We start from the raw sequence: 27,114 nt of genomic DNA on the forward strand, positions 1-27,114 counted from the left end.
CCCATTTGACCTTGATTTTATTCCCATCCCAGCCCCAGCTCACCACGAATCTATATTTATTTTTTCTGGACATTTCATCTAAACAGAGTCATACATATGTTATCTTTTATGTCAGACTTCTTTCACTTAGCATAAGGTTTTTGAAGTATCTTCTTGTTGTATCTGTAGTCTAGCCCTTTATATTTCTGAACTGTTGTGGGTTGTATGGAGATGGCACATTTTATTTATCCACTAGCTGATGGACGTATAGATTGTTTCCAGTTTGTGGCTATTATGAATAATGCTGCTGTGAACCACTGTGTACAAATTTTAATGTGGACACATTTTCCTTGGGTAGCTACCGAAGAGTGAAGTTGCTGGGTTGTAGACTATGTTTAACTTTTTTAAAAAAATTATTTATTTATTTATTAGAGAGAGAGCACAAGTCGGGGAGCAGAGGAGGCAGAGGGAGAACCAGGCTCCCCGCTGAGCAGGGAACCTGATGCAGGTCTCCATCCCAGAACCCTGGGAGAATGACCTGAGTCCAAGCAGACCCTTAACCAACTGAACCACCCAGACACCTGCATCTTTATGTTTGATTTTTTAAGAAACTGCCAAATGTTTTTTCAAAGTGAATGTAGCATTTGACCTTTCTACTAACCACTGTATGAGGGTTCCAGTTTCTTTGTATCCTTGTTGACTCTTGATAATTACCTTTCTTTCTAATTATAATCACTCTAATGGGTATAAAGTAGTATCTCATTGTGGTTTTTAATTTGGTAATTTAATTTTCCTAATGACCAATGATGTTGAGCATCTTTTCATGTAGTTATTAGTCATTGATAATCTTCTCTGATGAAATGTCTATTCAAATCTGTACCCAAGAAATGATTATATATTTTTCTCTTTAAATTTATTGGTGAAATAATTGCATTAATAGGTCTCAAAAATGTTGAACCATCCTTGCACTTTTATATTAAACTTCACTTGTGTTAATAAACTGCCTTATTCAATTTGTCACCACTTTACTTAAGAGTTTTGAGTGTTGATTTCTTTCTTTTGTGCTGTCTTTGTCTTTTTTGATGTCAGTGTTATGCTAGCCTCATTTAAAAAATAAAATGGCATGTGCTCAAATCACTTAAGTAACAGAAGTTATCTGTTACATTAATAAACTACTAATTTGATGAAATTTCCCCTAAAAATTTTTTTGGCCCTGATACCTTTTGGTAGGTTAAGTTTCTATTATATTTTCAACTTATATTGGGTTATTCAAGTTTTCCACACCTTTTTGAATCATTTTGATAGTTTATATTTTTCTAGGAAATTGCACATTACTTTGAGATTTTAAGTTTTATTGGCATAAATATGCATATATTATAATTTTCTGATTCTCCTATGTATCTGTGCCTATCCCCCTAATAACTCCTAATATTTTTTAAGATGGTCATGTGATGTAAGATTAGCAATATGGCCTGTGACATCACTTGGCTAACTCAGGAGTCCAGCTCTTCTACTTAGTCTGGTGAGCCCTGGGCAAACAATTTAACTCATTTGTAGTTCTACAGCTGTATAATGGAGATTATGTCATCCACTTATTAAATTGTTGAGGGTCTACGTTGTGTCAGGACTGGTCTGGGTTCTGGGAATACAACAGTGAACAAAGCATAAAAATGTCATGTTGGTGCAAACATTAAAATAAAGAAGTAAAACGTCTGCTATTACCTGGGATGTTAGAAAGAAGTGCTAAGAAAGAAAAATAAAACAGGGAAGGGGAGAGGATATACTTAGGATGGTAATAATAAGATCTTTCTTATCAGGTTGACGTGAGAATTAAACAAGAAAATATATGTAAAGTGCTTAGCACAATACCTGACAGTGCTCAATTTAAGCTCTTGTAATAATACAAACCATTTTTTTCTTGATCAAATTTGTTAGTGGTTAGGACAATTTATTGGGCTTTCAAGGAACCAGCTCAAGTCTAATATTATTTGGTTGACTTTTTCATTAATTTCTGTTTTTAGGGGCACCTGGGTGGCTCAGTGGGTTAAGCCTCTGCCTTCGGCTGAGGTCATGATCTCAGGGTCCTGGCATCCGAGCCCCACATCTGGCTTTCTGCTCAGGGGGAGCCTGCTTTACCCTCTCTCTGCCTGCCTTTCTGCCTATTTGTCATTTCTCTCTCTCTCTCTCAAATAAATAAATAAAATCTTTTTTAAAAATTTCTGCTTTCATTTTTCTGGATTTATTCTATTTTCTTTTGGTTTATTTTTTTAACTTCCTAAGTTAAATGGTTTTAAAAAATGGTTATTTTTTTAAATGGTTAATTTTTTTAAATGGTTATTTATGTTCAGTCTGAGTATTTCTTTGCTCACTCCGAGTATTTTCTTGACCATTTTTTTTTTTTGCCAGACAGTCTTCTATTATTCATTTCTTAATAGTCTCTCATTTTAGTTTTAGTCTTTAATCTAAGAATTATTTAGAAGAGCTTTTATAATTTTCCAGGTGATTAGAATGTGTTTGACATTCATGTGAATATGTGGTAGTTTTCCTAGCCTTTTGGTTTTTCTGTCTGGTTTTCTTCATTGGCGTAGGCAATTGTGACTTAATGGTTTTCAACTTTTAGGAATTTTTTTGTGATTGAACACATGGTTGGTTTTTGCAAATGTTGCACTGGATATTTAGAAAATATGTATATTCCTCCTTTGTTGAGCACAAAAATTTCTCTGCGTATGATTTATAAAATCGAATGGGATACCTTTGTGATTTAAACTTTCCATGTTGTTAATTTTGTTTGCCTCTGTTGATTTCTGAGTTATTAAAGTCATCCACCAAGATGAGGCTTTGACAAATCTTTTTGTACCGTTTAGAGATTTCTTTAGAAAAATCTTACTTTATTGAAATATAATTTCCATATAATAAAATGCACAAATTTTAAGTGTAAAGTTTGATGACTTTTGACCAGTGCATATGTTTATAGAATCACCACCCCAGTGAAGCTACAGAACATCTCTGTCACCCCAGAAAATTCCTTTGTGTCTCTCTCTGTTAGTCTCCCACACAGACCACAGCAACCACAGATGATTTTTATCACCAAAGCTTAATTCTGCTTGTCTAGAACTTCATTTAAATTGAATCAGACAGCGTACGTTCTTGTGTCTGTCTTTGTCTGTTCCATGTCATGATTTTGAGACTTAACCCATGTCGTATCTGTAGTTCATTCATTTTTCTTGCCAAGGAGTATACCTAGTTCTGGTTTTGTTGTTGTTGTTTCCCCCCCCTCCTTGATGTATTAAGTCTTGAAACTGTTTTATCTTATTTGGGAAAAGGCTACTTTAGATTCTGTTCATATCCTCCTGTTGGCAAAAGACATCTGGTCTGTAGTTACATGGGGAAAATATATCCAAGCACCCTGAGTTTTATGCCTGCTTATTAGCTGTCTACACTGATAACAAGTGAGAGAACAAGAGAGAAGACAGATGGTTTGTAGAGCTTTGCTGACTTCCTAAATGGCTCCCTGGCACCGTTACTCTGGCCTCTGCCTCCCTGTGAGAGCTGTGATGGCAGCACACACGGAGACACCCCCCCACCCTGCCCCCCGGTCATTAAGATGACTCTGAGAGACTGAGGCCACCCTCCCGGCCCCCGCAGTGAGGGCACCCAGTGTGGATGCAAGTCATAGACTTGCCCTTGTCGGAGACTCAATACTACAGAGCCACCTGAACTTTAGTGATTCCGTATTTAAAGAGTTTAAGTAGAGGTAAGGAATAATAGTTGCTTAGAGGAAAATGCTAATTATTTTTCAATGACTTGGAAATGAGTAACTCAGTTTTGTTAATTATCTATAGTTGAGCCTTTACTCATTGTTTCTTCTTTTTACTTTTTGGTTCCTTTTTGTTGCTTTTTAGTTCCTTTGACAGGAGGCAGAGGAAGTGAAATGCCATTTGCTTTTAGTAGTTATAAAAGGTGTGTGTGTAGGTGTGTGTGTGTGTGTGTTTGTATGTATGTATGGTAGGAGAATGAAACTCTTCTAAAATAAAAACACCTTTTATGTGGGAGGCACTCGGTAGCTGTGTAACTTGAGGCAAGTCACTTCCTATACCTGAACCTTAGTCTCCTCACTGGCAAAGTGAGCCAAATGCCTATATAACCATCTCACAAGTTTCTTCATGTGATTTACAGAAATAACATAATTTACAAAAAAGTGCTTTTGTAAACATTATAATTCTATTGAAATATATACACCTATATTTCATTTTTATGTTTATATCTGTTCTATTCTTTCTTTTTCCTTAAAGAAAGATGTTTGCTCCCTAGACATAGAGGCACAATAGATTATTCCTGAAATATCATATGTGACATTTTAAAAGCCATCTAAAAAGCCAGCCATTATAAAGTTATCTAATCATTAAAACGTGCTACCTTAAAGTAAATCGCTCCCCCCCCACCACACAACTACTTTGAGGAGATTGTTTAAAGGAGCTGTATTATGAACACATTATAAAGTATGGAGCACAGAGTTGGGGAGTCAGGAGTACCTGGATCCTGGTCCTAGTTGGCTTTTGATCCAGTTTTGTTGTAGGAGCTTTCTCTTTGTCTTAGTTTTCTCATTTAGAAAATGTGTAAATTAACTCATATTCCCTCATAGGAGTGATATTATTATTCTTATTATTATTTTACTATAATGATTTTAACCATTTATCTTAGTTTCTCTGTGAATCCAGATTTCCACATATTGGGCTTGCTTTAAATTATATCCACTTAAGGCATATATTCAGTTCTATTTTGGGAAAAGAACTGAGATACTGTTGTCTTCTACTATAACTACACAATCTTCGCAAAATCATTTCTTAACAATTTCAGAGGAATGGAGAAGTACATTTAGTTACACAGTTTATGCCATCCTTCCATTAGAAGCTAATGACAGGAGCGAGGGTACAGTGACATCAATTGTTAAGTCCCGTACATTATTCATTTAACATCTGCTGTTGGTTCTCTTTTTCCCTGTGGGGGAATAAATTACAACACATCAGCACATTTTTCATGCTTTGTGTTTAAGCGTTTAAACTTCATTTATTGTATTATTAATACTATTTCATTTCTGCTTATTTGGCAGCCCCTGAAGTTATCAATGCCCATGACTACAGCCAGCAGTGTGACATTTGGAGCATAGGTGTCATAATGTACCTTCTGTAAGTAGCCCGCTAAACATGCAGTTTAAAATGAATGGATGGTCTCTAACAGCAGACTAGAATTACATAGACTTTAAATGAAGACTCGACGATAGAGATTTTTAAAAAGTGACTGAAAACACAATTGGGAAGCCATTGTAAAAGCTCTCTTATTAGTTGTCAGCTAAATCCAGTACATAGTTTTTAATACTATAAACTTATAACATACAGATTTGCTTTTCATTGACCTCTGAATGCTGCAATATCTGGTGCTCTCGGAGCCAAGTGAAAACTTGCTTAACATCCCCACCCCTCTGATCCTCTGCTCCAGATCAGGAAGTTTCTTTCTATTTTCTCGAGAGAGTCACTTATAGCCCATGGGGTAGAGAGAGGTACTGGGGCCTGGTACTTGGCTGCCCTGGGCACCGGGCATATGTGAGGAGTGAACACTAATTGGACAGGGGCTCCGCCCAGGATCTGGGGACTATCCTATGGTTCCCAGTCCTCTTACTGCTACCGAAAATATCGCTGTTTTGGGCTCACCCTCAAGATTCCATCAAACCCCACGTCCTGTTCATTTTTTCTTTGCAGTGTCCTCATGTCTTCCTTCATTTCTCTTCACTTGTATCATTTCTCCTTATGATCCATCTTCTAGAATATTATAATGTCTGTCTGACTGTTCTCCCTGCTTCCAGTCTCCGTCCCCAATTCATCTTTCCCATCGCTGTCAGGATTGTCTTTCTAAATCACAGATCTGATTGTACTGTTTTTCTGATTCACAACCTCTGATAATTCTCCCTTGTTATAGAAGAATGGCAGAGCCTCCCTGCATGGCACAGCGAGCGGCAAGCCTCTCACAACCTAGCTCCAGCATACCTTTCCAGTCTCGGGCTAACTGTGTTTCCATGCACCTGCTGTATGCTTTAGGCACTCTAGGCCATTCTTTATGGGTCACATACCCTGTATCACATGTCTGAGTCTTTGCTCATGCAGTTCCCTCTGCTTACAATGTTTTTTCACTTCTCTACTAACCTTTCTCCTGGGCCCTCCAGCTCAAACATTAATGCCTTCTGTTTCCCTAATTCCTATCTACCCCAGCAGAGTTCTTGCATTCATTATGTACATACATTCCCACACTCTGCAGAGGGTTTAAAGAAACAGACAAAAATGCATGTGAAACAATAGCACTGAAAGAAAAACAATAATATTTCATCAGGAGAATTGGCACATGTGTGAATTTGATAGAACTGTTCACTTTCCTATGTTCTCATAGCACTTTTAAAAACTGGATTATATTATTGTAATATAATTATTATTGAGTGTTTCCTTTGCTGTGCAGAAACTTTTGATCTTGATGAAGTCCCAAAAGTTCATTTTCACTTTTGTTTCCTTTGCCTTTGGAGACATGTCTTTAAAGAAGTTGCCATGGCCCATGTCGAAGAGGTTACTGCCTATGTTCTTCTCTAGGATTTTGATAGATTTCCTGCCTCATGTTGAGGTCTTTTATCCATTTCGAGTTTATCTTTGTGTATGGTGTAAGAGAATGGTCGAGTTTCATTCTTTTATACATAGCTGTCCAATTTTCCCAGCACCATTTATTGAAAAGACTGTCTTTTTTCCACCAGATATTATTTCCTGTTTGTCGAAGATTATTTGACCATAGCATTGATGGTCCATATCTGGGCTCTCTGCTCTGTTCCACTGGTCTATGTGTCTGTTTTTGTGCCAGCACCATGCTGTCTCAGTGATCACAGCTTTGTAGTAAAGCTTGAAATCAGGCAATGTGATGCCGCCAGTTTTGTTTTCCTTTTTCAACATTTCCTTAGCAATTCGGGGTCACTTCTTGTTCCATACAAATTTTGGGATTGTGATATAATTATTAGAGTGTGTGTATTTTTTTCTGTTTTTGTTCTCCTTGCTCCAAAGTCCATGAAGGACAGAGAGTTTATATTATTCATCTTTGCCTCCCTCATATCTGGTACCATAGTAGGCATGAAGACATGCTCAATATATGTTTGTAAAATTGAATTAAAACGAATTGTCTAAGAGGCGTTCTGAAAAGTTAGTGGCCATTGTTCTGCCTCATGGTGAGTATGAACATTTTTATGCTGATGCAACATTAGTTTTATAGTCATACTGGAGATTTCACTGTGCACTCCCTCTTCCAGATCATTTCTAAATATTGACATCAGAGTAGTTACATTTTCGCAGTGCTGTGAAATGGAATCACAGGCAGTAAGAACTGGAAGATCTGATTGTAGTTGTAACTCAGATGGTCAACACACATCACTGCATAGATTTCATAAAGTGTAAATGTATTCACAAAGTTTTTGATCATTGTTTTGTGCTAATTAGAATTGTACCATAAAAATTCTGAGTCTCAGTTTTTAATTAAAAGTATCAGTATTTTAAATTAGTGTTTTATACTTGTAAGAATTTCCAGACAAGTCAAACAGAATATATGTAATCTATTATTACACAATTCATGTGATGTTTGCTGCCTGCTTAGTTTGAATTTGTTGTTAAAGAAAGAGTGTAGTACACATCTAAAATTTTTTCTCCTTCTTAAAGATATAATTTTAATTTTTCTGCTTCAGAGCATGGCTGCATGTCATTGTAATGACATCTTTTTTCCTTTACAGTAGACTTTTACTTAGCTAATCAGTGCCTATTCATTAATTTGCCTGAGCCTGGTGTTCTTATAGATAATTTCTTTCACCAAGGGCACAAACATATTACCTTCTCCAGGGGGGTTATTTTCTTGTTTATCAGTTACTCCTGATTCATTTCTGCTTAATTGGACAATGATAACATACTTTCTCAAGGTGAAATTAACATGAATACTCTTCACGGGTACTATCCTCTGCTGTTGTGATTCCTGGGACATAGGCAACTGAAAATAATAGAAAGGCTTTAAGAGGCATTTTTCATGTCTTGGATTCCCTTTTACTGGATGTGCAGAAAATTGCTGTTGTAAAATTTCATATGCTGCTGATTGACCAACCATTAGATACATTTTGTGTAAATAAAATTGCAAAGGACAGAAAAAAGGGGGACTTTTTTTTAAACACAGCCCTTGAGCTATAGCTGCGTGCTAGTCAGGCAGTGCAGGAGCAGCTAAGAAATTGGTGAATGTGCATATCACTGGTTGTTAACAGACTCAATGAGCTGGACTTTTGCTGGCCTGTACTTGTTATAATAGATAGTAATTGTCCATAAGACCATTTTTCTGGCCTTTTTTTATTGCATTTTAAAACTAAACACTAGTGAGGCAAATAAAATCAGAGACAGGAGGGTCAGAATGAACTGGAGAAATAAAAAGTATTAAAATAAGAGATTGTAGAACAACTTGATAAATACTGATCTCCTAGCAAGAAGCTATTGCAAATGAAAAGCTCTGTTTTCCAGCCTAGGTTGATAAACTACAAGGATGAAAGCAACTTTTTCCCTAGGAAATCATCATCATCCTCATCCTCATTATCATGTTAAATATTTATCAAATTTAGATTAATTAAAAAATATTCATGGCAAATATTTTAAAAGAACTTTAAAAATTAGTAAAAATCTAACTGCTTGGAGACTTAGAGATCATTAGACTTATGTACATGATGGGCTAGCATTTGGCAAGTATAATGAGGTTATGCCATTTTATTCTTTAAGTCATAAAGTTAGAAAAATATAATCCTGAGAGTTGAACAATAGACATCCAGTGTTGCCTCTGTGACAAGTCCCGGTCCAGCTTCTGTCTCGTCATCATTGGGAAGATCTGTTGGCTATAGTTTTGTACTTAGTTTTCGGGGTTGACAGTAAAGATAATGACTAACATGTGTTGAGAATATACAATGAAGAATTGAACTTGGCTTTTAAGCAAGTTCTTGTAGTTTTGGACTGGATTACTTACTGACCAGACTCATTGTGAAATATAGTATAATGCTTCCTTTAAAAAAAAATAAAAGATTGATTGATTTTAGAGAGAGAGTGTGTACATGTGTGCATGAGGTGGGGAGGGCCTAAGGGGGATGAGATGGACAAGCAGTGTGGAGCTGTCTCTGGTCTTAGGGCTCAATCTCATGACTCTGAGATCATGACCTGAGCCGAAATCAAGAGCCAGAGGCTTAACCAACAGAGCCACAGGCGTACTAATACAATGCTTCCTTTTACAAGATCTTGAAGACACACAGTCCCTGTGCTACAGAATGTGCCTCAAGCCCATGTTTGCTTTATACATACTGCCAGTGGTTTTACTGATGTTGGTCATTATGTATACTCAGCTTTCATTCTAGAATAAAGGGTCAAATCAGTATCATCATCTGACTTTCCTCATCCAGACTCTCTTCATTTTGTATACCATTTTTGAAGAGTTGTGGCCTTTTCAGTGGATTTTTGGTTTTGACTCAGAGCATATAGACCACAGGATTATTCTTAATAATGTTGGCATAGTGTTTTACCATGGATAAAGCCCTTACATAGTCATTAGACTCTGAAAATGCCCAAAGGACTCTGATAACTCGGTATATTTTCCCTTAAGTCCAGTTTGAATTATGTACCTTAAGCATCACCTTACCTTTGCTCACATTGAAGTGTATCTCCACTATTATTTGTGCATTTAAAATTACACATCTGCCTGTATTTTGGTCCTATTTAAGCTATTTAAGTTTTCCCTGTCTGGAAGACCTTTGGGTAATGTGGAGATCTGGAGATCTCAGTGTATATAAGGTCCCATCACTGATCTTGCAAAACCTCCTTTGCTCCCATTTCTACATCCAGAGAGAGATGACCATCTCTAGCTACGCTTTACTTAAATTTGAAGCACCACTACTTCGAAGTTCTATGGAAACTTAATTTTTGGTAGCCTCATTTTGATTATTAAAAAAAATCTAAACAAAACAATTGCCCTTGTTGTAGATTATGTGGAGAACCACCCTTTTTGGCAAGCTCAGAAGAGAAGCTTTTTGAGCTAATAAGAAAGGGAGAACTACGTTTTGAAGACCCAGTCTGGGAGTCCATAAGTGACTGTGGTAAGTATAGATCTGTCATTATTTCCTAAAGCAAATGTACGTAAGAAGAAACTTGGCCAATAATTCAAATACTCTCAATCTCTATTTCGTCATCAAATTTACTCATAAAAATAAACACTATTTACTTGTGGAAATGGTGACCTCTTCACTGTGATTGTTGCAGTCAAAACTTCCAACAAAAACAAATTACATAATAAAAATTAAAGAGGAAATTGCTGATCATTTAGCCCATTTTTACTGTAGACCATTTACAAGCAAATCCAGGCAATAAAACCTTACTTTAGGCCTGAAACTTTATTTATTAGCCATTTATTCTGATGATATTTATTTTATAATTGGAATCTTCCCCTCACATTATATAGACCTAATCCCAAATAGACTAGAAAATGTATGGTATTAATTGTAGTTAAGATTTTCAGAATTTTCCCTTATTTGCAGCTAAAAGTGTTTTGAAACAGCTTATGAAAGTAGATCCTGCTCACAGAATCACAGCTAAGGAACTACTAGATAACCAGTGGATAACGGTACGTTACAAGATGACCTCTTTTTTTTCTTTTTGACATGCTACCATTGCTTTTTTTTTTTTTTTTTTTTAATTTGGTCTTGTAGTTTGTAGTCTTAAAACAGTCAATAAGTTTCATCTTCTGACAAGTTAAAAAAAATTATTGAGTCTTAATACATTTCTGAATTGGGCATTTTAAAAGTATTAAAACTATTACCAGAGTTGTTTAGACGTGTTTATAGAGGTTTGAATGAACTCTACTTTGCTCTGTACCATGACGATATCAAGTCTGGTAGAAGAGAGCTGAGAAATGCCCATGATGAAAACCATAATATTGGAACAGTCTGTATAGATAAGTGATATAAATCCCTGGAACAACAGTCCACTTCTCTTTCAACTCTTTGGATGCAAGGAATATTTGGGGACTTTGAAAAACCAAGATCTTCTAAGACTGGCCCGAAATCTTGAGTAGTTATTCATTTACATATTGTTTCTCCCATCAGACTACCTGCCTTCAGCATAGATCTTTTTTTTTTTTTTAAGATTTTATTTATTTATTTGACAGACAGAGATCACAAGTAGACAGAGAGGCAGGCAGGTGATGGTGGGAAGCAGATTCCCTGCTGAGCAGAGAGCCCGATGCAGGGCTCGATTCCAGGACCCTGGGATCATGACCTGAGTTGAAGACAGAGGCTTTACCCCATTGAGCCACCCAGGCGCCCTAGTTTGTATGTCTTACCAAGCTTTGTATTCCAGTACCAGAACATTACCTGGTCATAATAGGAACTTTGGAAGAACCTGCTCCTTACTCTCAATATTTATCCTCTTTTGTCCTCTGGTGATAAGGATCCTCACTTGTAGCTGGAAACATTGTTATCTATCTAGTCTTTATCTATCTATTGTTATCTATCTAGTCTGTTATCTATCTATCTAGTTGCTGGTTATCCCCAGCTTTTGTCAGTTATCATGATGGTGGAAATAGGAGCAATTTTCAGGAAGTGCCCTTAAATGGGGGGCATATGGCATTCCTCAGGCACATCTTCTTTCCTGGTGAATGGAATACAGACGTGATGGCTGGAGGTACTAGCCATATTAGACCATAAAGTGGAATCCATAAACAGCATGGCAGAACAACTAGATTCAAGGAAGCAGAGCTCTTAGCTCCCAGAGCTGCTGTGCCAGCCCCTTGCGTGCCCACCACCAGACTTTTTCATAGGAGCAGGATACAAACTTCTGTCATCTTTAAGACACTATCAAATATGTTATGGGGCCTAGTACCAATTAATCTATACTCAATAACTATTGAATGAGTGAATGATTCAATAAGTGAATAAGTCTGTACGTATCTCTGAAAATGTCCGGGAACTGAGATTGGAGATTTCTAAAGACACATGGGAATTATTGCTAAGCAGTATTCGTCTATGAAAAAATTATTGCACACCTATTATTTGCTAGACGCTGTGCTAGGTACTGGAGATACCTGATAGACTTACACTGCAGTGACATTGTTGCAAAATGATGGCGGCTTGGATGGGGTGGTAGCAACAGAGTCAGAGAGAAATAAATGCAATACATTTTTCAGGTGTAGTTGATGGGACTTGGTGGTGGCTTAGATGAGGAATGAGGATAAGGGAGGAATCAAGGATGACTTCCAGATTTTGCTGTAATAGCTGCTGGGACCATGCTGGTGCCATTTACTGAGATGGGGAACACTGCAGGAAAAATAGCATTTTATCCCGGGGAAAGGTGGTGGATCAAGAGTTCCAACTTGATACACAAAGTCTGAAATGCCTATGTGGTATCCAAGTGGAGATAGTAAATAGATAATCAAATATATGAGCCTGGAACTGGGGAAGTTTGAGCTGGAGATATAAATTTGGGAATCATGAGTGTATATACACCATGTAAGGTCATTAGGCTAAGAGATAAATTAGGAAGATAATATAGAGAGAAAGGAGAAGAATCCCCAGGACCCTGCCATTGGACACTATGATAACCAGAAGAGGAGAAGCCAGCTATGGGTGCTGAGAAGGGATGGCTGATGCAGAGAGAAGAAAATCGGGAGAGTGGTGCCAGCAAAGTTAGATGAAGAATGTTTGAGAAAGTGAGAGCAGTCAGCTCCCAGGTAAACGCTGCGGAGAGAGGTCAAGAAGTGATGAAGAGTTTCCATTAGACCCTTGAGGGCCCAAGTAACTTTAGATACATATCAGAAACTTACAGTGATATCACTCCTCTTTTCAACTCTCTAGTATTCCTTTGGTAATTTCTAATCATTTTTTTGAATAATGTTTTTTTCCTTAAGAGCTAAAAATCCAGTCTGCACTGGAAGCTGGGTTATATCTGCCCTCTTCTGTGAATGTGTTGATCTCTGAAATGATTTTGTGCAATAAGTATTTCTGGCTTGAAGTAATTGTGCAAACGAGTTAGCAACTAGATCATTGCAAAACCATTCTGAGGAGATTTGTAGTACAGCAAAATCAAAAACTGTAAAACAGATGGTGTGCCTTAGAAATCTCTCTCTTTTCAGCATCACATAACATTCGGGCTTGGCCATTTAATTATTTGTTTTCTAATTAGTACAACTTTATTTCTGGCTTTGGTCATTTTTCCAGAAGTCTCCATTTTTGAGCCTCTGTAACATTTGTCTCTATGTAGTCTTTGCCAAATGGATAGAGAAGTGACAGATAGCGTGTACTATATCAGACTACCCTAAGGAGTTCAGTGTATGAAGTTTAGAATACTGGCATTTTATAAACTTCTGAAAGGCAAAATTCTTTTCTACTTAACCACTTGAAGTCTTCCTGTAATTCATATCCCCTGTTTGAAATCATCTAAAAAGAATACATTACTTCTCTCAGTACCTGGCTGCTTTATAACCAGAGCTTATCTTTTGCAATATCTAACATGTAGTGACATTTTTTTCAAAGAGCTTTATTGGATAAAAAGTTTTTATAGTTCAGCCTGTGTATTGTGCAATTTGAAATATGGTCTGTATCTGCAAAGTGTTCTGAGAAAAAGAGTCCTTGTTTCTCTAGGTACATTTAAGTGAATGGAACTTAAAATAAACACATTTGTCATCCTGATTTCAAAAGTCAAAGATTAGATGTAAGGAAAACCAGCCAAGAAATGACTTTCCTACAAAGGAAGGGTTTGATGATGACTCCCACGGCCAGGAGTGTGCCTGCGATCCTCTTGGGTCTGTTTCTTCCTTTCCGTCCTCTTTCCTCTCAACAGTGGCTCGGGAGTTTATTCCATCTTATAAGGCAATTACAGTTGCTTCTTGGTATCCCTTCAAGTCCCCTATGACAACTAACAAGAATTTTCATGTTCAACAAGTTTCCCAGGTATTTTTAAAGCCTACTTATATTTAAGAACCCAGCTATAAATTAAAGGAACATTTTTTTCCCCTATGGCTTGTCATAAAGTAGTTTCCAGATCTGAGGTCTTTCGGTTTTATTCATACATTCAGTAATTCCTTTGGCAGATTGTGTGTGGGGGGGGGGGGGGCTACTACGTTGTGCTAGGTAACAAAATATCATTAAGAATATATAGGATATGGTCTCTGATATAAGGAATTTATAACCTGGTAAGAGAGACAAGCTATGTATAAGATAAAATCAAGGAAGAAAATGATAAATGGCATAAGAAGACCAGAGACACAGAGGCAAGGAAGTGTAAAATCGGGAAGTTCAATCTAACTGGCAGAGAAAATACTCGAAGGAAAGAAGTGGAAAACAAACTTTTAAAAAAGGAAAAAGAGTTGTGAGAGGACTTGAATCTCAGGCTAAAAAGTTGTAACTTGCTGTCATAGATGGTAGAGAACAAAGTACACACTTTGAAATGGGGGAGATTATTGTTGTAGTGCATCAGTCTTGCAAGATGGCTTATTTTAAATGGGGCAACCGTCATTTAAATGTCTTTATTGATATCAACAAGTACCTTTGGATTTTAATCCCAAGGCCCTATTGGAGTTCAAAGATGAATAAAACAGTCTCTCCCCTTAAGTAATTTACCACAAAGTACAATGTACTTTTTTTTATGGTCACACTTTGCAAAGGCACTTGTCATCAAGGTGGGGGGTCTAATCTCAGCAAGGTCTTTCCTACTGTGTGAACAAGGCCCTTCTTCATTAATTTACAAGTTATTATCCAGGTTTTTGTCATTAGCTTTTGACCATTAGCCTTAACATATACACTCTACATAAGAAAATGGAACTTTTCTGATGCCTAATGTGGGGCATTTTTTCCAACTGTATGTTTCCAACCTAACTATGTCAAAACTTTTTTCTTTATTTTACTATATTTAGTTATTCTTAAATTGTGAATTATCTCATGTTTATGAATATGTCAAAACCCTATTTAATTTAATTAAATTTATTTAATAAAGGTTTTTATAAAAATTATGTTACAAAGAAGTTCATGAACCAAGAACCTTGGAGATTTATTCAATATCCAATGATAGGTAGATAGTTAATAATTCAGTAAATAGTTATCACTTAACTACTATATGCTGTAGAGGACACAGGGATGAGTCTGGTACAGCCCCTGCCCACTGGTTGCCCACAGCTTAGTAGAGGGTTTAAAATAAAAACACAGGCAGTGAATGAGTATATAATAATGTGTGTGTGCATATAAACATAAGTACTACATAAAATATTATGTATTTATATATTTATATCACACATATAAATATAATACGGTATATTATATAATACACATATATTTTATATATAACATAAATGTATATGTTATGTATAAATATACAATGACATGTGTTCTATAAAGATAAAATATATATTTATATATTGTATATATAATGTACTATCTAATATTGTAATATACAGTATGATACAATGTACAATATAGTGTTATATAACATGGTACAATATCATGTAGTAGTAGTAGTTAGGTTTTCAAGAAGAGAGCTATTATTCCCTTTAGGGGATTACGAAAACTATTTAAAGTGAGGGTAGTATGTGACCTGGCTCTTAAAGAGTGGGTAAAAGTAGAAATTAGTGTTATAGCTGTGGTAAGAAGGATGGGAATTTTAGATAGGAAGAACTTTACAGAAGTGTGTAAAGCTGGTGATTCACAGACCTGTACCCCTGGGGATAAAAATATATGTTTATAAAAAATAAAAAATTAAAAAAAAAAAAAAGATATTCAGAGAACATGAAGTATAGTAGTAATTCTGTTTTTCTAGAACCATAGAATACATTTAAGGAAAGAGTCGGAAATTAAGCTGTAAAGGTGGGTTAGAACTGTTTTACTCTAGACTTTGACTTATCTGGAGGGGACTTTGTGTTTGACGTGTTTGACAGTAGGTTGCTACTGGAAGGCGCTGCAGGACCCTGATCACAGCTGAACCTACTCTAGTTTCTCCTTTGTCCCTCTGACCCTGATTTTGGGTGGACTTGGATGAGGTCTGTGGGCTAGATTCTGAGGAGAGAACACCTATTCTAATGGAGTGTCCTTCCTGCAAGAATAAGAAGCTGGAAAACCCCTAGGAGTACATTTAAGTTGAAGGTCTTGAGGGAGCCTTACACACAGGTTATGGCTTAAGGGCAGAAGAAGGATCTTGATGGAGAGATAGTAAATTGAGAGTCAGCGTCTCAATGGAAATAGAATGGGCATTGGAGAAGGTTGGGGACAAGCAGCAAGTGTCTGAGATGCCTCAAAGATCAGCTCCATCAATTAGTGGGCTGGTAGATCTATTGCTGGCAAGACAGAACTTCAGGAAGAATAATCTGGCAACAGTGTGTGTGTGGTACAGCTTGCCTGGTGGCAAGCAGAAGCTGGAGCACTGAGGTGCCTGGGTGGGTCTGTTGGTTGAGTATCTTGTTGTTGATCTTGGCTCAGGTCATGATCTCAGGGTTGTGGGATCAAGCCCCACATTGGGCTCCACATTCAGCAGGGAGTCTGCTTGAGATTCTCCCTCCCTCCCTCTTCCCTTATCCCCCCCCCACTCTACCCACACACACACTCTCTCTGTCTCTGTTTCTCTCTCAAATAAATAAATTTTTTTTTTTAAAAAAGAAGTTGGAACACTGAAATAGGACTTGGGTGAGATGATGAAGACAAGAACTTGGGCAAAGAGAGTGGTACAGAAAGGTCAGGGAGAATCAGACGTTAGGAAGAGAACCAACAGTTTAGAGTACAAGGACCCAAAACTGTTTTTCCGATGACTGGGAAAGACAAAAAGAAAGTCTAGAATTGCTGGTTTTGTAGATTAGAAAAAGAGTGAGGTGTTTTTTGGAACAGTATATTCAAACGTTTGTGCTTGAGTAACTCTGAAAAAAGTATTGAAAAAATGGTGAATCTCCTAAGATATTTTTAGGTAGAGCCTAAAAATTTTTCACCTTAACTTTAATTACTTGCAAAAGATAGAATTTCCTTAATATTGATAATTAAAAATAAACTAATATTGTTTTTACATGCATAGTACATTCATCATACCCATTTATAAAAGTTTATGATCAGTCTCTTCTTTAACAGGAACTATAGATTATTCATTCTTTTCTTCAAATTTCTGTTTATATTCCACTTCACAGAATTTTATCCCAATATATATTCTTGTTTTAAAGGTTTTTGTTAATAGTTCAATCATTTGTCTCATTTTGAAAAAAAAAAAAAAGGTTCAAATATATATTTAATTCTTTGTTTTTCTTTGCTGGATTTTTAGGTTTCTAAATGTTTAAAAACTACTTAACAATGACTTATCATTATGATTGGTACTAATTGATCAAGAGATCATAATTATAATTTGCTGTAATTAATAAGCATCACAAATACCATTATATTGGAAATGCTTCTCTGTAGTGATGGACAGAGTTGCATTTCCCCACCCCAAATAATTTATTCATCCATGATTTACTATTACTTATTGTTAGGAAGAGACAGCATTCAGCTTCAATTGTACTGTTGTTTTAGCTTTTTAAAGATATAGACACCAAGAACCCTATGTAAATAAGTAGATAGGACTGGAAGGAGTTTCAACATAGCAGTCACTCAGCTCTTTAAATCTCTGAGTTAATTGTCAAAACCACCCAGGGAAAGGCCTGCTAGAGAAGGTCTGGTTCCCACTAAGATGTTGAATTAGCACAGATTACTGCATATTCTCTGAAGATTAATCTAGAATAACTTTGGAGAAAAACTTCAGGACACCAGGATCCAGAGAACAGCATGAGAAGTCCTTGGGAAAATGGAGGATTCATTTTGAGTTGGGGTGTATGACGGGTAAGGCAACAGCCTGGAGCCAGGACAGGATGTTAAAATAGGAAGACAAAAAAACCCCAAGATTCCCTTTTGCTTATCTTCTTTTGCCTTGGGACATCAATGCCTGTGTCCCCAAGGGGTCTGAAGAAATAAAATCCAAGCAGCACTGAAGCCCTGTTTTGAGTGAGAAGCTAAGAAAAATGGATGAGAATTGACTGGTTTTCAGCATTGACTCCTTATCTGTTGAACTCCAAATGCTAGGACTGGCGGATTGTATTTTTAGAAGTGCCTCATCCAAAGGTTGTTTCTCCAGGGAGAATGTTGATGAGGATGAAACTGTAGACTGAGGAGTAGCTTTGAGCGGACAGGTGTTTTGTGTCTAAGTTTCTTACTCCTTACTCTTCCTTGAGCTTCTGGACTGAGGGCCTGGATATGACCTTAGAACCAAGCCCTGTTCTCCAAAGGAGCCAGTACTCCCTGCGGAAGATGAGATCACAGGGCAAGTTTCAGACACCATTAGGAGAGTTTCGAAGAGACAGTCTAAAATTTAAAAGTCAACAAACTGAACATACTAAAAGAGATAAGGGAAGATGTTAATAATATGGAGCAAGAATATAAAATAATACAACAAAATCAAGTAGAATAATTTAGGTATAATAGTTGTACAGAATGCAACTATATAGGATAAAGAAGTGAAATGGGTGCAGCTGAAGAGTGAATGAAAAAAACTAGGAGGTCAGATTATGGCACTTTATAGAAGGAAACAGGAAGATAAACAAATTGAAAATATTTTTAAAAGTAGGAAAATAAAGTTAAGATATGTGGAATTAAAAGTGCCCAAATTCCTATAATAGCAATTTGAGAGAGAAAAGTAAAAAAGGGGGAAGAGAAAATCTTTAAAGAAATAACAGAAATAAAATAATCAGAATTAAAGAAGAAAGACTTTAGCTTTCAACAGATGATAGAATACTAAATAGGAGAGATAAGCAAAACTGACAAAAGAGGCATGATGAAATTTAAGGAAATTCAAGGCAAAAAACTCTAAAATCGCCCAGAAAGAAATAGCAGAACATATAAAAAAGAACAAGAATCACATTGACATCTTACTTTTGGGGAGCAACATTGGTTATAAGCATAAATAGGGTAATACTCTAAATATATTCAAAGACCAAGAAGTTTAAACTTGGAATTCTGTATCCATCCAAATTAGCATTCAAATGAAAAGAATTATAAAAATATTTTCTGAGCACCTGGGTGGCTCAGTGGGTTAAGCTGCTGCCTTCGGCTCAGGTCATGATCTCAGGGTCCTGGGATCGAGTCCCTCATCAGGCTCTCTGCCCAGTGGGGAGGCTGCTTCTCTCTCTCTCTCTCTCTCTGCCTGCCTCTCTGCCTAATTGTGATCTTTCTCTGTCAAATAAATAAATAAAATCTTAAAAAAATTTTTTCAAATATACAAGACCTCAGAAGGATTGACACGTAAAATACTTGGTTGAAATAATTAAATAGGAAAACCAAATCTAGAGCTGCTACCAGAGCTATGTGCAGTTAGAGTCTTTAAATACCTTGATAAATTTTGCTGGTGTCAAAAAAACAAAACTAAAAAATCGCAAAACCAAAGAATAAGAGGAGAAATTATCTCCACAATAACAAGAATCAAAATGCATAGAGAAGGGAGAGAGAACATTGATCCACTGAGAGGGTGTTAAATGGAAGATGTAGACATCAGATTTTTTTTTCAATTTTTAAATTTTTTTATAAACATATAATGTATTATTAGCCTCAGGGGTACAGGTCTGTAAATTTCCAGGTTTACACACTTCACAGCACTCACCATAGCACATGTCCTCCCCAATGCCCATAACCCCACCACCTTCTCCCTAGCCCCCTCCCACCAGTCACCCACAGTTTGTTTTGTGACAGTAAGAGTCTCTTATGGTTTGTCTCCCTCCCGATCCCATCTTGTTTCATTTATTCTTTTCCTACCCCCCAAGCCCCCCAGATTGCATCTCCACTTCCTCATATCAGGAAGATCATATAATAGTTGTCTTTCTCTGATTGACTTATTTCACAAAGCATAATACCTTCTAGTTCCATCCATGTCATCACAAATAGCAAGATTTCATTTCTTTTTTTTTTTTAAGATTTTATTTATTTATCTGACAGAGGTCACAAGTAGGCAGAGAAGCAGGCAGAGAGAGAGGAGGAAGCAGGCTCCCTGCTGAGCAGAGAGCCTGATGCGGGGCTCCATCTCAGGACCCTGTGATCATGACCTGAGCCGAAGGCAGAGGCTTTAACCCAGTGAGCCACCCAGGCACCCCAGATTTCATTTCTTTTGATGGCTGCATAGTATTCCTGTGTGTGTGTGTGTGTGTGTGTGTGTGTGTGTGTGTGTGTGTATACATATACATACACCACATCTTCTTTATCCATTCATCTGTTGATGGACATCTAGGTTCTTGCCATAGTTTGGCTATTGTGGACATTGCTGCTATAAACATTTGGGTGCACGTGTCCCTTCGGATCACTACATTTGTATCTTTAGGGTAAATACCCAGTAGTGCAATTGCTGGGTCATAAGGTAGCTCTATTTTCAACTTTTTGAGGAACCTCCATGCTGTTTTCAAGTGGTTGCACCAGCTTGCATTCCCACCAACAGTGTAGGAGGGTCTCTCTTTCTCCGCATCCTCACCGGCATCTAGACATCAGATTTTTAAAGTGGGAAAGAATTAAAAAACAAAGAATGGGGCAAATTGAGGTAGTAGACATAAATGACAGAAACAAGTCCAAATATAAAAATAATTACAAATAAATGAGTTAGAAAGACCTGTTAAAAGACATTGTCAGGTTGAATCTTTAGTAGAATGTAACTAGGTACTATTTACAAGAAACACATCTGAAGCATAAGGACAGAGAAATATTGAAAAAAAAGAAGAAGAAGAAGAATGGAAAAGGACATACCAGGCAAACAGTAACCTATGTCACTGAATTAAAGCCTGTCTAACTGGATAAGTATCAGATAATACTTTAACACAACTTAACACAACAAATCATCACTAGAGATAAAGAAGATCACTTTATTATGATAAAAACTCAACTGAACCAGATTATATAATAATTTTAAACATGTATGCAATGAATAAAATAACCTGAAAAACATAGTATTTCAGAAGTTGACAAAATTACATGGAGAAATTGGCAAATTCTTCATTGTGGGAGACTTTAATGCACTTTTCTCAATTACAGATAATGTAAAGCTAATGAAAACAAAAACAAAGGTACAGAGATTTTTAACAACACAGTCAACAAGCATATCCTATTGAATACATATACAATTCTGTACCCAACAATTAGAGAACATATAGTTTTCTTAAGCGCATGTGGAGCATTTATCAAAATTGATCTTACACAAGTCCATGAAGCAAGCAAGCAAGCTTCAGTAAATTCCTCACAGAACATATTCTCTAACAATATGCAGTCATGTCAGAAGTCAATAGCAGTGAGAGTAAATATCTGCTTGTGTTTGGAAATCACATCACATGCTTCTAGAGAAGTCCCGGGTTAAAGAATAAACACTAACGAGGAAAAAAATGAAATCCTTAGAACTGAATGACAATGAAAATACAACATGTCAAAACTTGTAGGATGCTGTAAAGTGTGTTTTGGCGATGTTTGTAGCCCAAAACATTTATATTAGAAAAGAAAGAAGGCTAAAAATTAATAAACTACTGATCCAACTTAAAATTGCAGGGAAAAAGTCCGGCAGAATATACCCAAATAAAGTAATGGGGAAAAAAACTAAGTAAAAATAAACTAGAAAGCAAAGGTAGAGGAGAAAAGATAACAAGACCAACATTTGAGTCTTCCGAAAGACCGAGAAATAGAGAAAACTTTGGAAAAAAGTAATCAAGAAAGAAAAAGAAAAGACAACAGGAAGAGATTATATATGAAAAAGAGAATTCAATCACAGGTAAAGCACAGAAAAAGTATTATGATTTAAAAGATAAATTTAAAAGCCAAGGGAATCCTACCAACAACTGTATACCAATAAATCTGAAACCTTGGCCAAATGGACAAAATTTCTTGTTCCAGAAAAGTTTTACAGCTTCATAAAACTGTCTCAAGAATAAACAGAAAACTTGAATGGTCCTATAATTATTAAAGAAATGAAGTAGTAGTTTAAAATCTTCCATAAGGAAGATGATGAAGATTAAGAGTACACTTACCATGATGAGCTCCGGGTAATGTATGGAAATGTTAAATCCCTGTATTGTACACCTGACACTAATATAGCATAACACTGTATGTTAACTCCACTGGAATAAAATTCAAAACTATGTGTGTGTGTATATACACACATATATATACACACACACACACACACACACACACATGCACATATATATGTATATATATGTTAAATAATAATAAAATCTTCCCTAAGGAAAACACCAGGCTCAAAATTCAATGATTTTACAGATAAGTCCTATAAGACTTTCATCTCAAATTTGTAACTCACCTCCCAACCCCAACAAGAGGGAACTTTACTTATTCAAAAAGTCTAACATAACTGTATACTATAGTATAACAAAACTAGACCAATAAAAGCAAAACCTGTGAAAAGGGAAAATGACCCATTTTACTTATTAATGTTGATATAAAACCTTAAACAAAATATTAGCAAATTGGATCTGTGTATATAAAAAGGTAATACATCATGACCAAGTTGGATTTTTGTTCAGTACACAATGATGGAAAAACGTCTATAAATATAAATTTTCACATTAACATATTAAAAGAGAAAAAGCACGTGATCATTTCAAAGGAAACAATAAGACTCAACAAACGTTCACAATTTAAAAGGGAAACTTCTCTAGCCTGATATAAAAGATTATAGCAAGTATTCTAAATAGGAAATATGAGAACTTCCTTTAAAGTAAAGCAGTAGTTAAAGGAAGTCAGCTTTCAATATTTTTTTTCCAAGATTGTGGTTTTTAGTTAACTTGAGATAAGGAAAAGATGTTAAAGACATGAGAATTGGAAAGCAGAAATAAAACACATTATTTATCATAATATACAAATTATTAGACACATTATTTGGAATAATAGGAAAGCTGAGTAAGATAGCTGGATTTATTATTGATATATAGTTAACCCTTGAACAGCATGGAGGTTAGGGGTGCTGACCCCCTGTGCAGTTGACTCTCCAGAAATTTAACTACTAATACCAGACTGTTGACTAAAGCCTTGCTGATGACATGAATAGTCAATTAACAAATATTTTTATGTTATATGTACTATGTGCTATATTTTTGTAATAAAGTGAGAGAAAAGAAAATGTTATTGAGAAAATCATAAGAGAAAATACATTTATAGTAACCTACTGTATTTACTGAAAGAAATCTGCATATGAGTGGACCTGCACAGTTCAAACCCATATTGTTCCCGGGTCAGCATATATCAGTATAGAAGTGTATCAAATCAACACATGTACACCTTAAACTTACACCATGTTGTTACATGTCAATTATATTTCAACAGAGCTGGGAAGAAAAAATGGTATACAAGGTTCAATTACATTTCTATTCACAAGCAACCAACAATAGAAAATGTAATAAAAATGAAGACTTGTAAAGCAGTATCTAAGAATATTGGATATCCAGAAATAAATCTAACATAAGATTCCTAAGACCTCTTTGGCTAACGTTATGAAATTTTATTGGAAGACATTGAAAAAGACTTAAAAATGAGTAAATTGTGGTATGGTCTAACAATGGAATACTGTATAGCAGTGAAAGTGATTAAACTGCATGTAGTAATATCTCTGAGGCTATTGAGATGTATCTTTAAATCATCATAGTTTTGTTTAATTATAATCTACTCACTCTAAAATATACCTATTTTAAATATATAGCCTGATGAATCTTTATATATGTATGTATTTGTATAACTACCAGCCAGAACAAAATATGGAACATTTCCATCCCCAACCAGAAAGTTCCATTGTTCCATTTTCCAGAGTGATTGTACCATTCACCAGTGATGTGTGAATTCTAGTTTTGCTCCCCATCTTCTTCAATGCTTGCACTGTCAATATTTTTAATTTCGATACTCTGGTAGGTATGTAATAGCATCTCATTGTGACTTTAATCTGCATTCCCTGAATGACAGATGAAGCTGGTCATCTTTATTTATGCTTATTGGACTTCTGGATATCTTCTTTTGTGAAATGGCTGTTCAGGTCTTCCCCGTGCCCCTCCATTTTTCTATTTGGTTTTATGTCTTTTACTTATTGATTTGTAGGAGTTCATTATTTTAGATAAATGAGCGTCCTGTGGCACACAAATAAATATATATACAGTAACAAGAACTGGAAGAAGCTGACTTAAGAAAAAGAACATGGAAAGGATTACTGCAAATCCTTGCTCAAGGAGATGACTTTTGAAAAAGAATAGATCATTGGGAATTGAGGGTCTTGAAATGGATTCTCTGCAGACTCCATCCTTGCCCATGCATCCTTTCAAAAGCCTTCATGTACAATCAGGTGTACGCAGTTTGAAGAATGTTCATTTGGGATATATTGAGTTTGTTTTTATTTTTCCAGCTTTATTGAGATATAAGTGATGTATAACACTGCATAAATTTCAGGTGTACAACATAATGGTTTGACATATGTATGTGTTGTGAAATGATTACCACAATTAGTTTAGTTAAAACATCTATCATCTTACATGGTTATAATTTTTTTCTTTTGTTGGGAACTTTTAAGATCTGTCTTAGCAACTTTTGAATATACAATATAGTACTGAAGGCTCCACAACACCTCTAGCTAGAAATTCTTGGCAAGCAGTTAGAAATACACTTCTGGAACGAGGTAAGTGACTACACTTCTCAGGCTGCTTCCCCCTGAATAATAGGAATATCAACACTAACCTTGTATACTCGTGTAGTTGCTACACTTCTCAAAGAAAATCACTGAAATGACTTTTAGGAAAAATTTTGAAGTGGCATGCAGTGGCTTACTTCAGTGATCATTATTATCTTGATATGCTGCTGCCTAGCACTCACTGAGGCCCCTTAGGATCAGTTTGGTGGTTTTACTGGGTGCTTTTAGTTCATGTGGGTATCTGCAACTTACATTGTTTCTTTTCCTACTGTAAGGTACATTAATTACTAGTCATATAAAGGTAATAGCTGAGATTACGCGTGGTAAGTGATTTTAATGGTAAACAAAAAAGGAAGAATAACTTTTCTTCCTCCATTCCCTCATTCCCTCTTACTAAAGATAGCCTTTGTTAAGTTTCTACACATTCTTTCAAAAAAAAATTCTACGCATTTTGATGTATATACCTTACACAATAGGGTTCATGTTATGCAAGCTATTCTTTTCTACCTAAAATATCTTGGAAAGGTTTTTTTATTTTTTAAAAAGCAGCATTGGGGCACCTGGGTGGCTCAGTGGGTTAAGCCGCTGCCTTCGGCTCAGGTCATGGTCCCAGGGTCCTGGGATCGAGTCCCATATCTGGCTCTCTGCTCAGCAGGGAGCCTGCTTCCCTCTCTCTCTCTCGCTGCCTGCCTCTCTGTCTACTTGTGATCTCTGTCTGTCAAATAAATAAAATCTTAAAAAAAAAAAAGCAGCATTGGATCCCAAATTATGGATATACTATTATTTTCTAAGTACTCCCCTATGAATATGGAACATTTAAATCGTTTCAGATTGTTTCTATTACAGTAGTGCAACCAATGTTCTTATAAATATACATTTGCATGCTGTGTTATCAGACAAATTCCTAACAGTGGACTTACTGGTCAGAGAGGGTGTGTATTATATATTTTGATAGGTTATTGCTAATTTACCTTCCCACAGAAAGCAAGCAAATGAGAAAACCTGCTTGCCCACACCCTCACCAACACAGAGTATTACCAAATTTAAATAAATGTCCATCTGTTAAGTGAAGATTGGCATCTCATTGTTTTGATTTGGGTTTTGTTAATTTTGTGAAGTTTGACATACATTTATTTATTTATTTATTTATTTATTTTACAAGGTGATATTCCATTTTCCTATTGAAAAAATTTTATTCCTAGGTATCAACTATACCCAAGTTAAAAAACCACGAACTTGTTCTTTGGAACATTATAAAATAAAGAGTTCTGGCTATTTACAAAAAGTAGAAATGATGGCCAGAAGCTAAAGATCTAGAATGTCCAGGTGTCAGCTCTATTCAAGTAAGAAAAAAACAAAAAACAAGAAAACAAACAAACAAAAAACCCACAAGCTTATTCTTAGGAACATTATAAAATAGAGTTCTGGCTATTTACAAAAAGTAGAAATGATGGCCGGAAGCTAAAGACCTAGGATGATTCCTTTTAGCTTTGTCATTTAAAAAAAAAACAATTTTATTTATTTATTTGACAAAAGAGAGAGAGCAAGAGAGAGAGAGCACAAGCCATGGGGAAAGGCAGAGGGTGGGGGAGAAGCAGGCTCTCCACTGAGCAGGGAGCCCAGACGGGACTCATTTCCAGGACTCCGGGATCATGACCTGACAGACACTTAACCAGCTGAACCACCCAGCGTCCCTAGCTTTGCCAACTTTATGTTTCATACTACTCACATCAGCTCATAAATATAATTCATTCATACTCGTTAAATACTTATTGTTTATAAAATTATGATAGTCACAGTCCTTGACAGGCAAAGTATGTTAGATAGGGACATATGTTTAGGTCTCCAATTTTGGTCTCCACCTAATACTAAGGTATTAAGTCAAATCTTCGTTTTTTGCCAGTGCTTCTCCATGAGTGTTCATTTTTCCATTTTTCAAAATAAAACAGTCTCAAATCTCTGTTAGTTAACCAAGTAGAAATTTAGTAACCAGAAGGTTGGTGTTCTACTATTAAGTCAAATCTTCGTTTTTTGCCAGTGCTTCTCCATGAGTGTTCATTTTTCCATTTTTCAAAATAAAACAGTCTCAAATCTCTGTTAGTTAACCAAGTAGAAATTTAGTAACCAGAAGGTTGGTGTTCTACTTCTGAAAGCCTCAGATTATTGACCTGTTACTGTTGCCATCTTGCCATTTACTTCTTCACAGTTGATGAGTTCAGTATCTGACCCCTTATTACAGCCAATAAAGGGAATTCATAGGTTAGTGTCCTGATAGTGAAATGACATACACTTTACAGTGTCTGCCCTAAGAATTATGCCCATTTTTGTTTGGAATTTCTGTTGAACCTAGAAG

The 27,114-nt window shown here is 36.0% G+C and overlaps 1 protein-coding gene across 9 annotated transcripts in view; it reads left to right on the forward strand.

The window, feature by feature from the left end:
* The window catches only part of STK33 (serine/threonine kinase 33), a 156,310-nt gene that overhangs the window by 107,827 nt on the left and 21,369 nt on the right, over window positions 1-27,114 (forward strand). For all 9 annotated transcript variants that reach the window (XM_004751914.3, XM_004751916.3, XM_045065855.1 and 6 more), the window contains 3 exons: window positions 5,090-5,165; window positions 10,050-10,162; window positions 10,601-10,686. In XM_004751914.3, the coding sequence (XP_004751971.1) occupies window positions 5,090-5,165; window positions 10,050-10,162; window positions 10,601-10,686 (275 nt within the window). The remainder of the gene's footprint in view (window positions 1-5,089; window positions 5,166-10,049; window positions 10,163-10,600; window positions 10,687-27,114) is intronic.

The sequence above is a fragment of the Mustela putorius genome, unplaced genomic scaffold (assembly GCF_011764305.1).
Source record: "Mustela putorius furo isolate JIRA1106 unplaced genomic scaffold, ASM1176430v1.1 tig00003859_pilon_pilon_pilon, whole genome shotgun sequence".
In the NCBI taxonomy this organism is placed as follows: domain Eukaryota; kingdom Metazoa; phylum Chordata; class Mammalia; order Carnivora; family Mustelidae; genus Mustela; species Mustela putorius.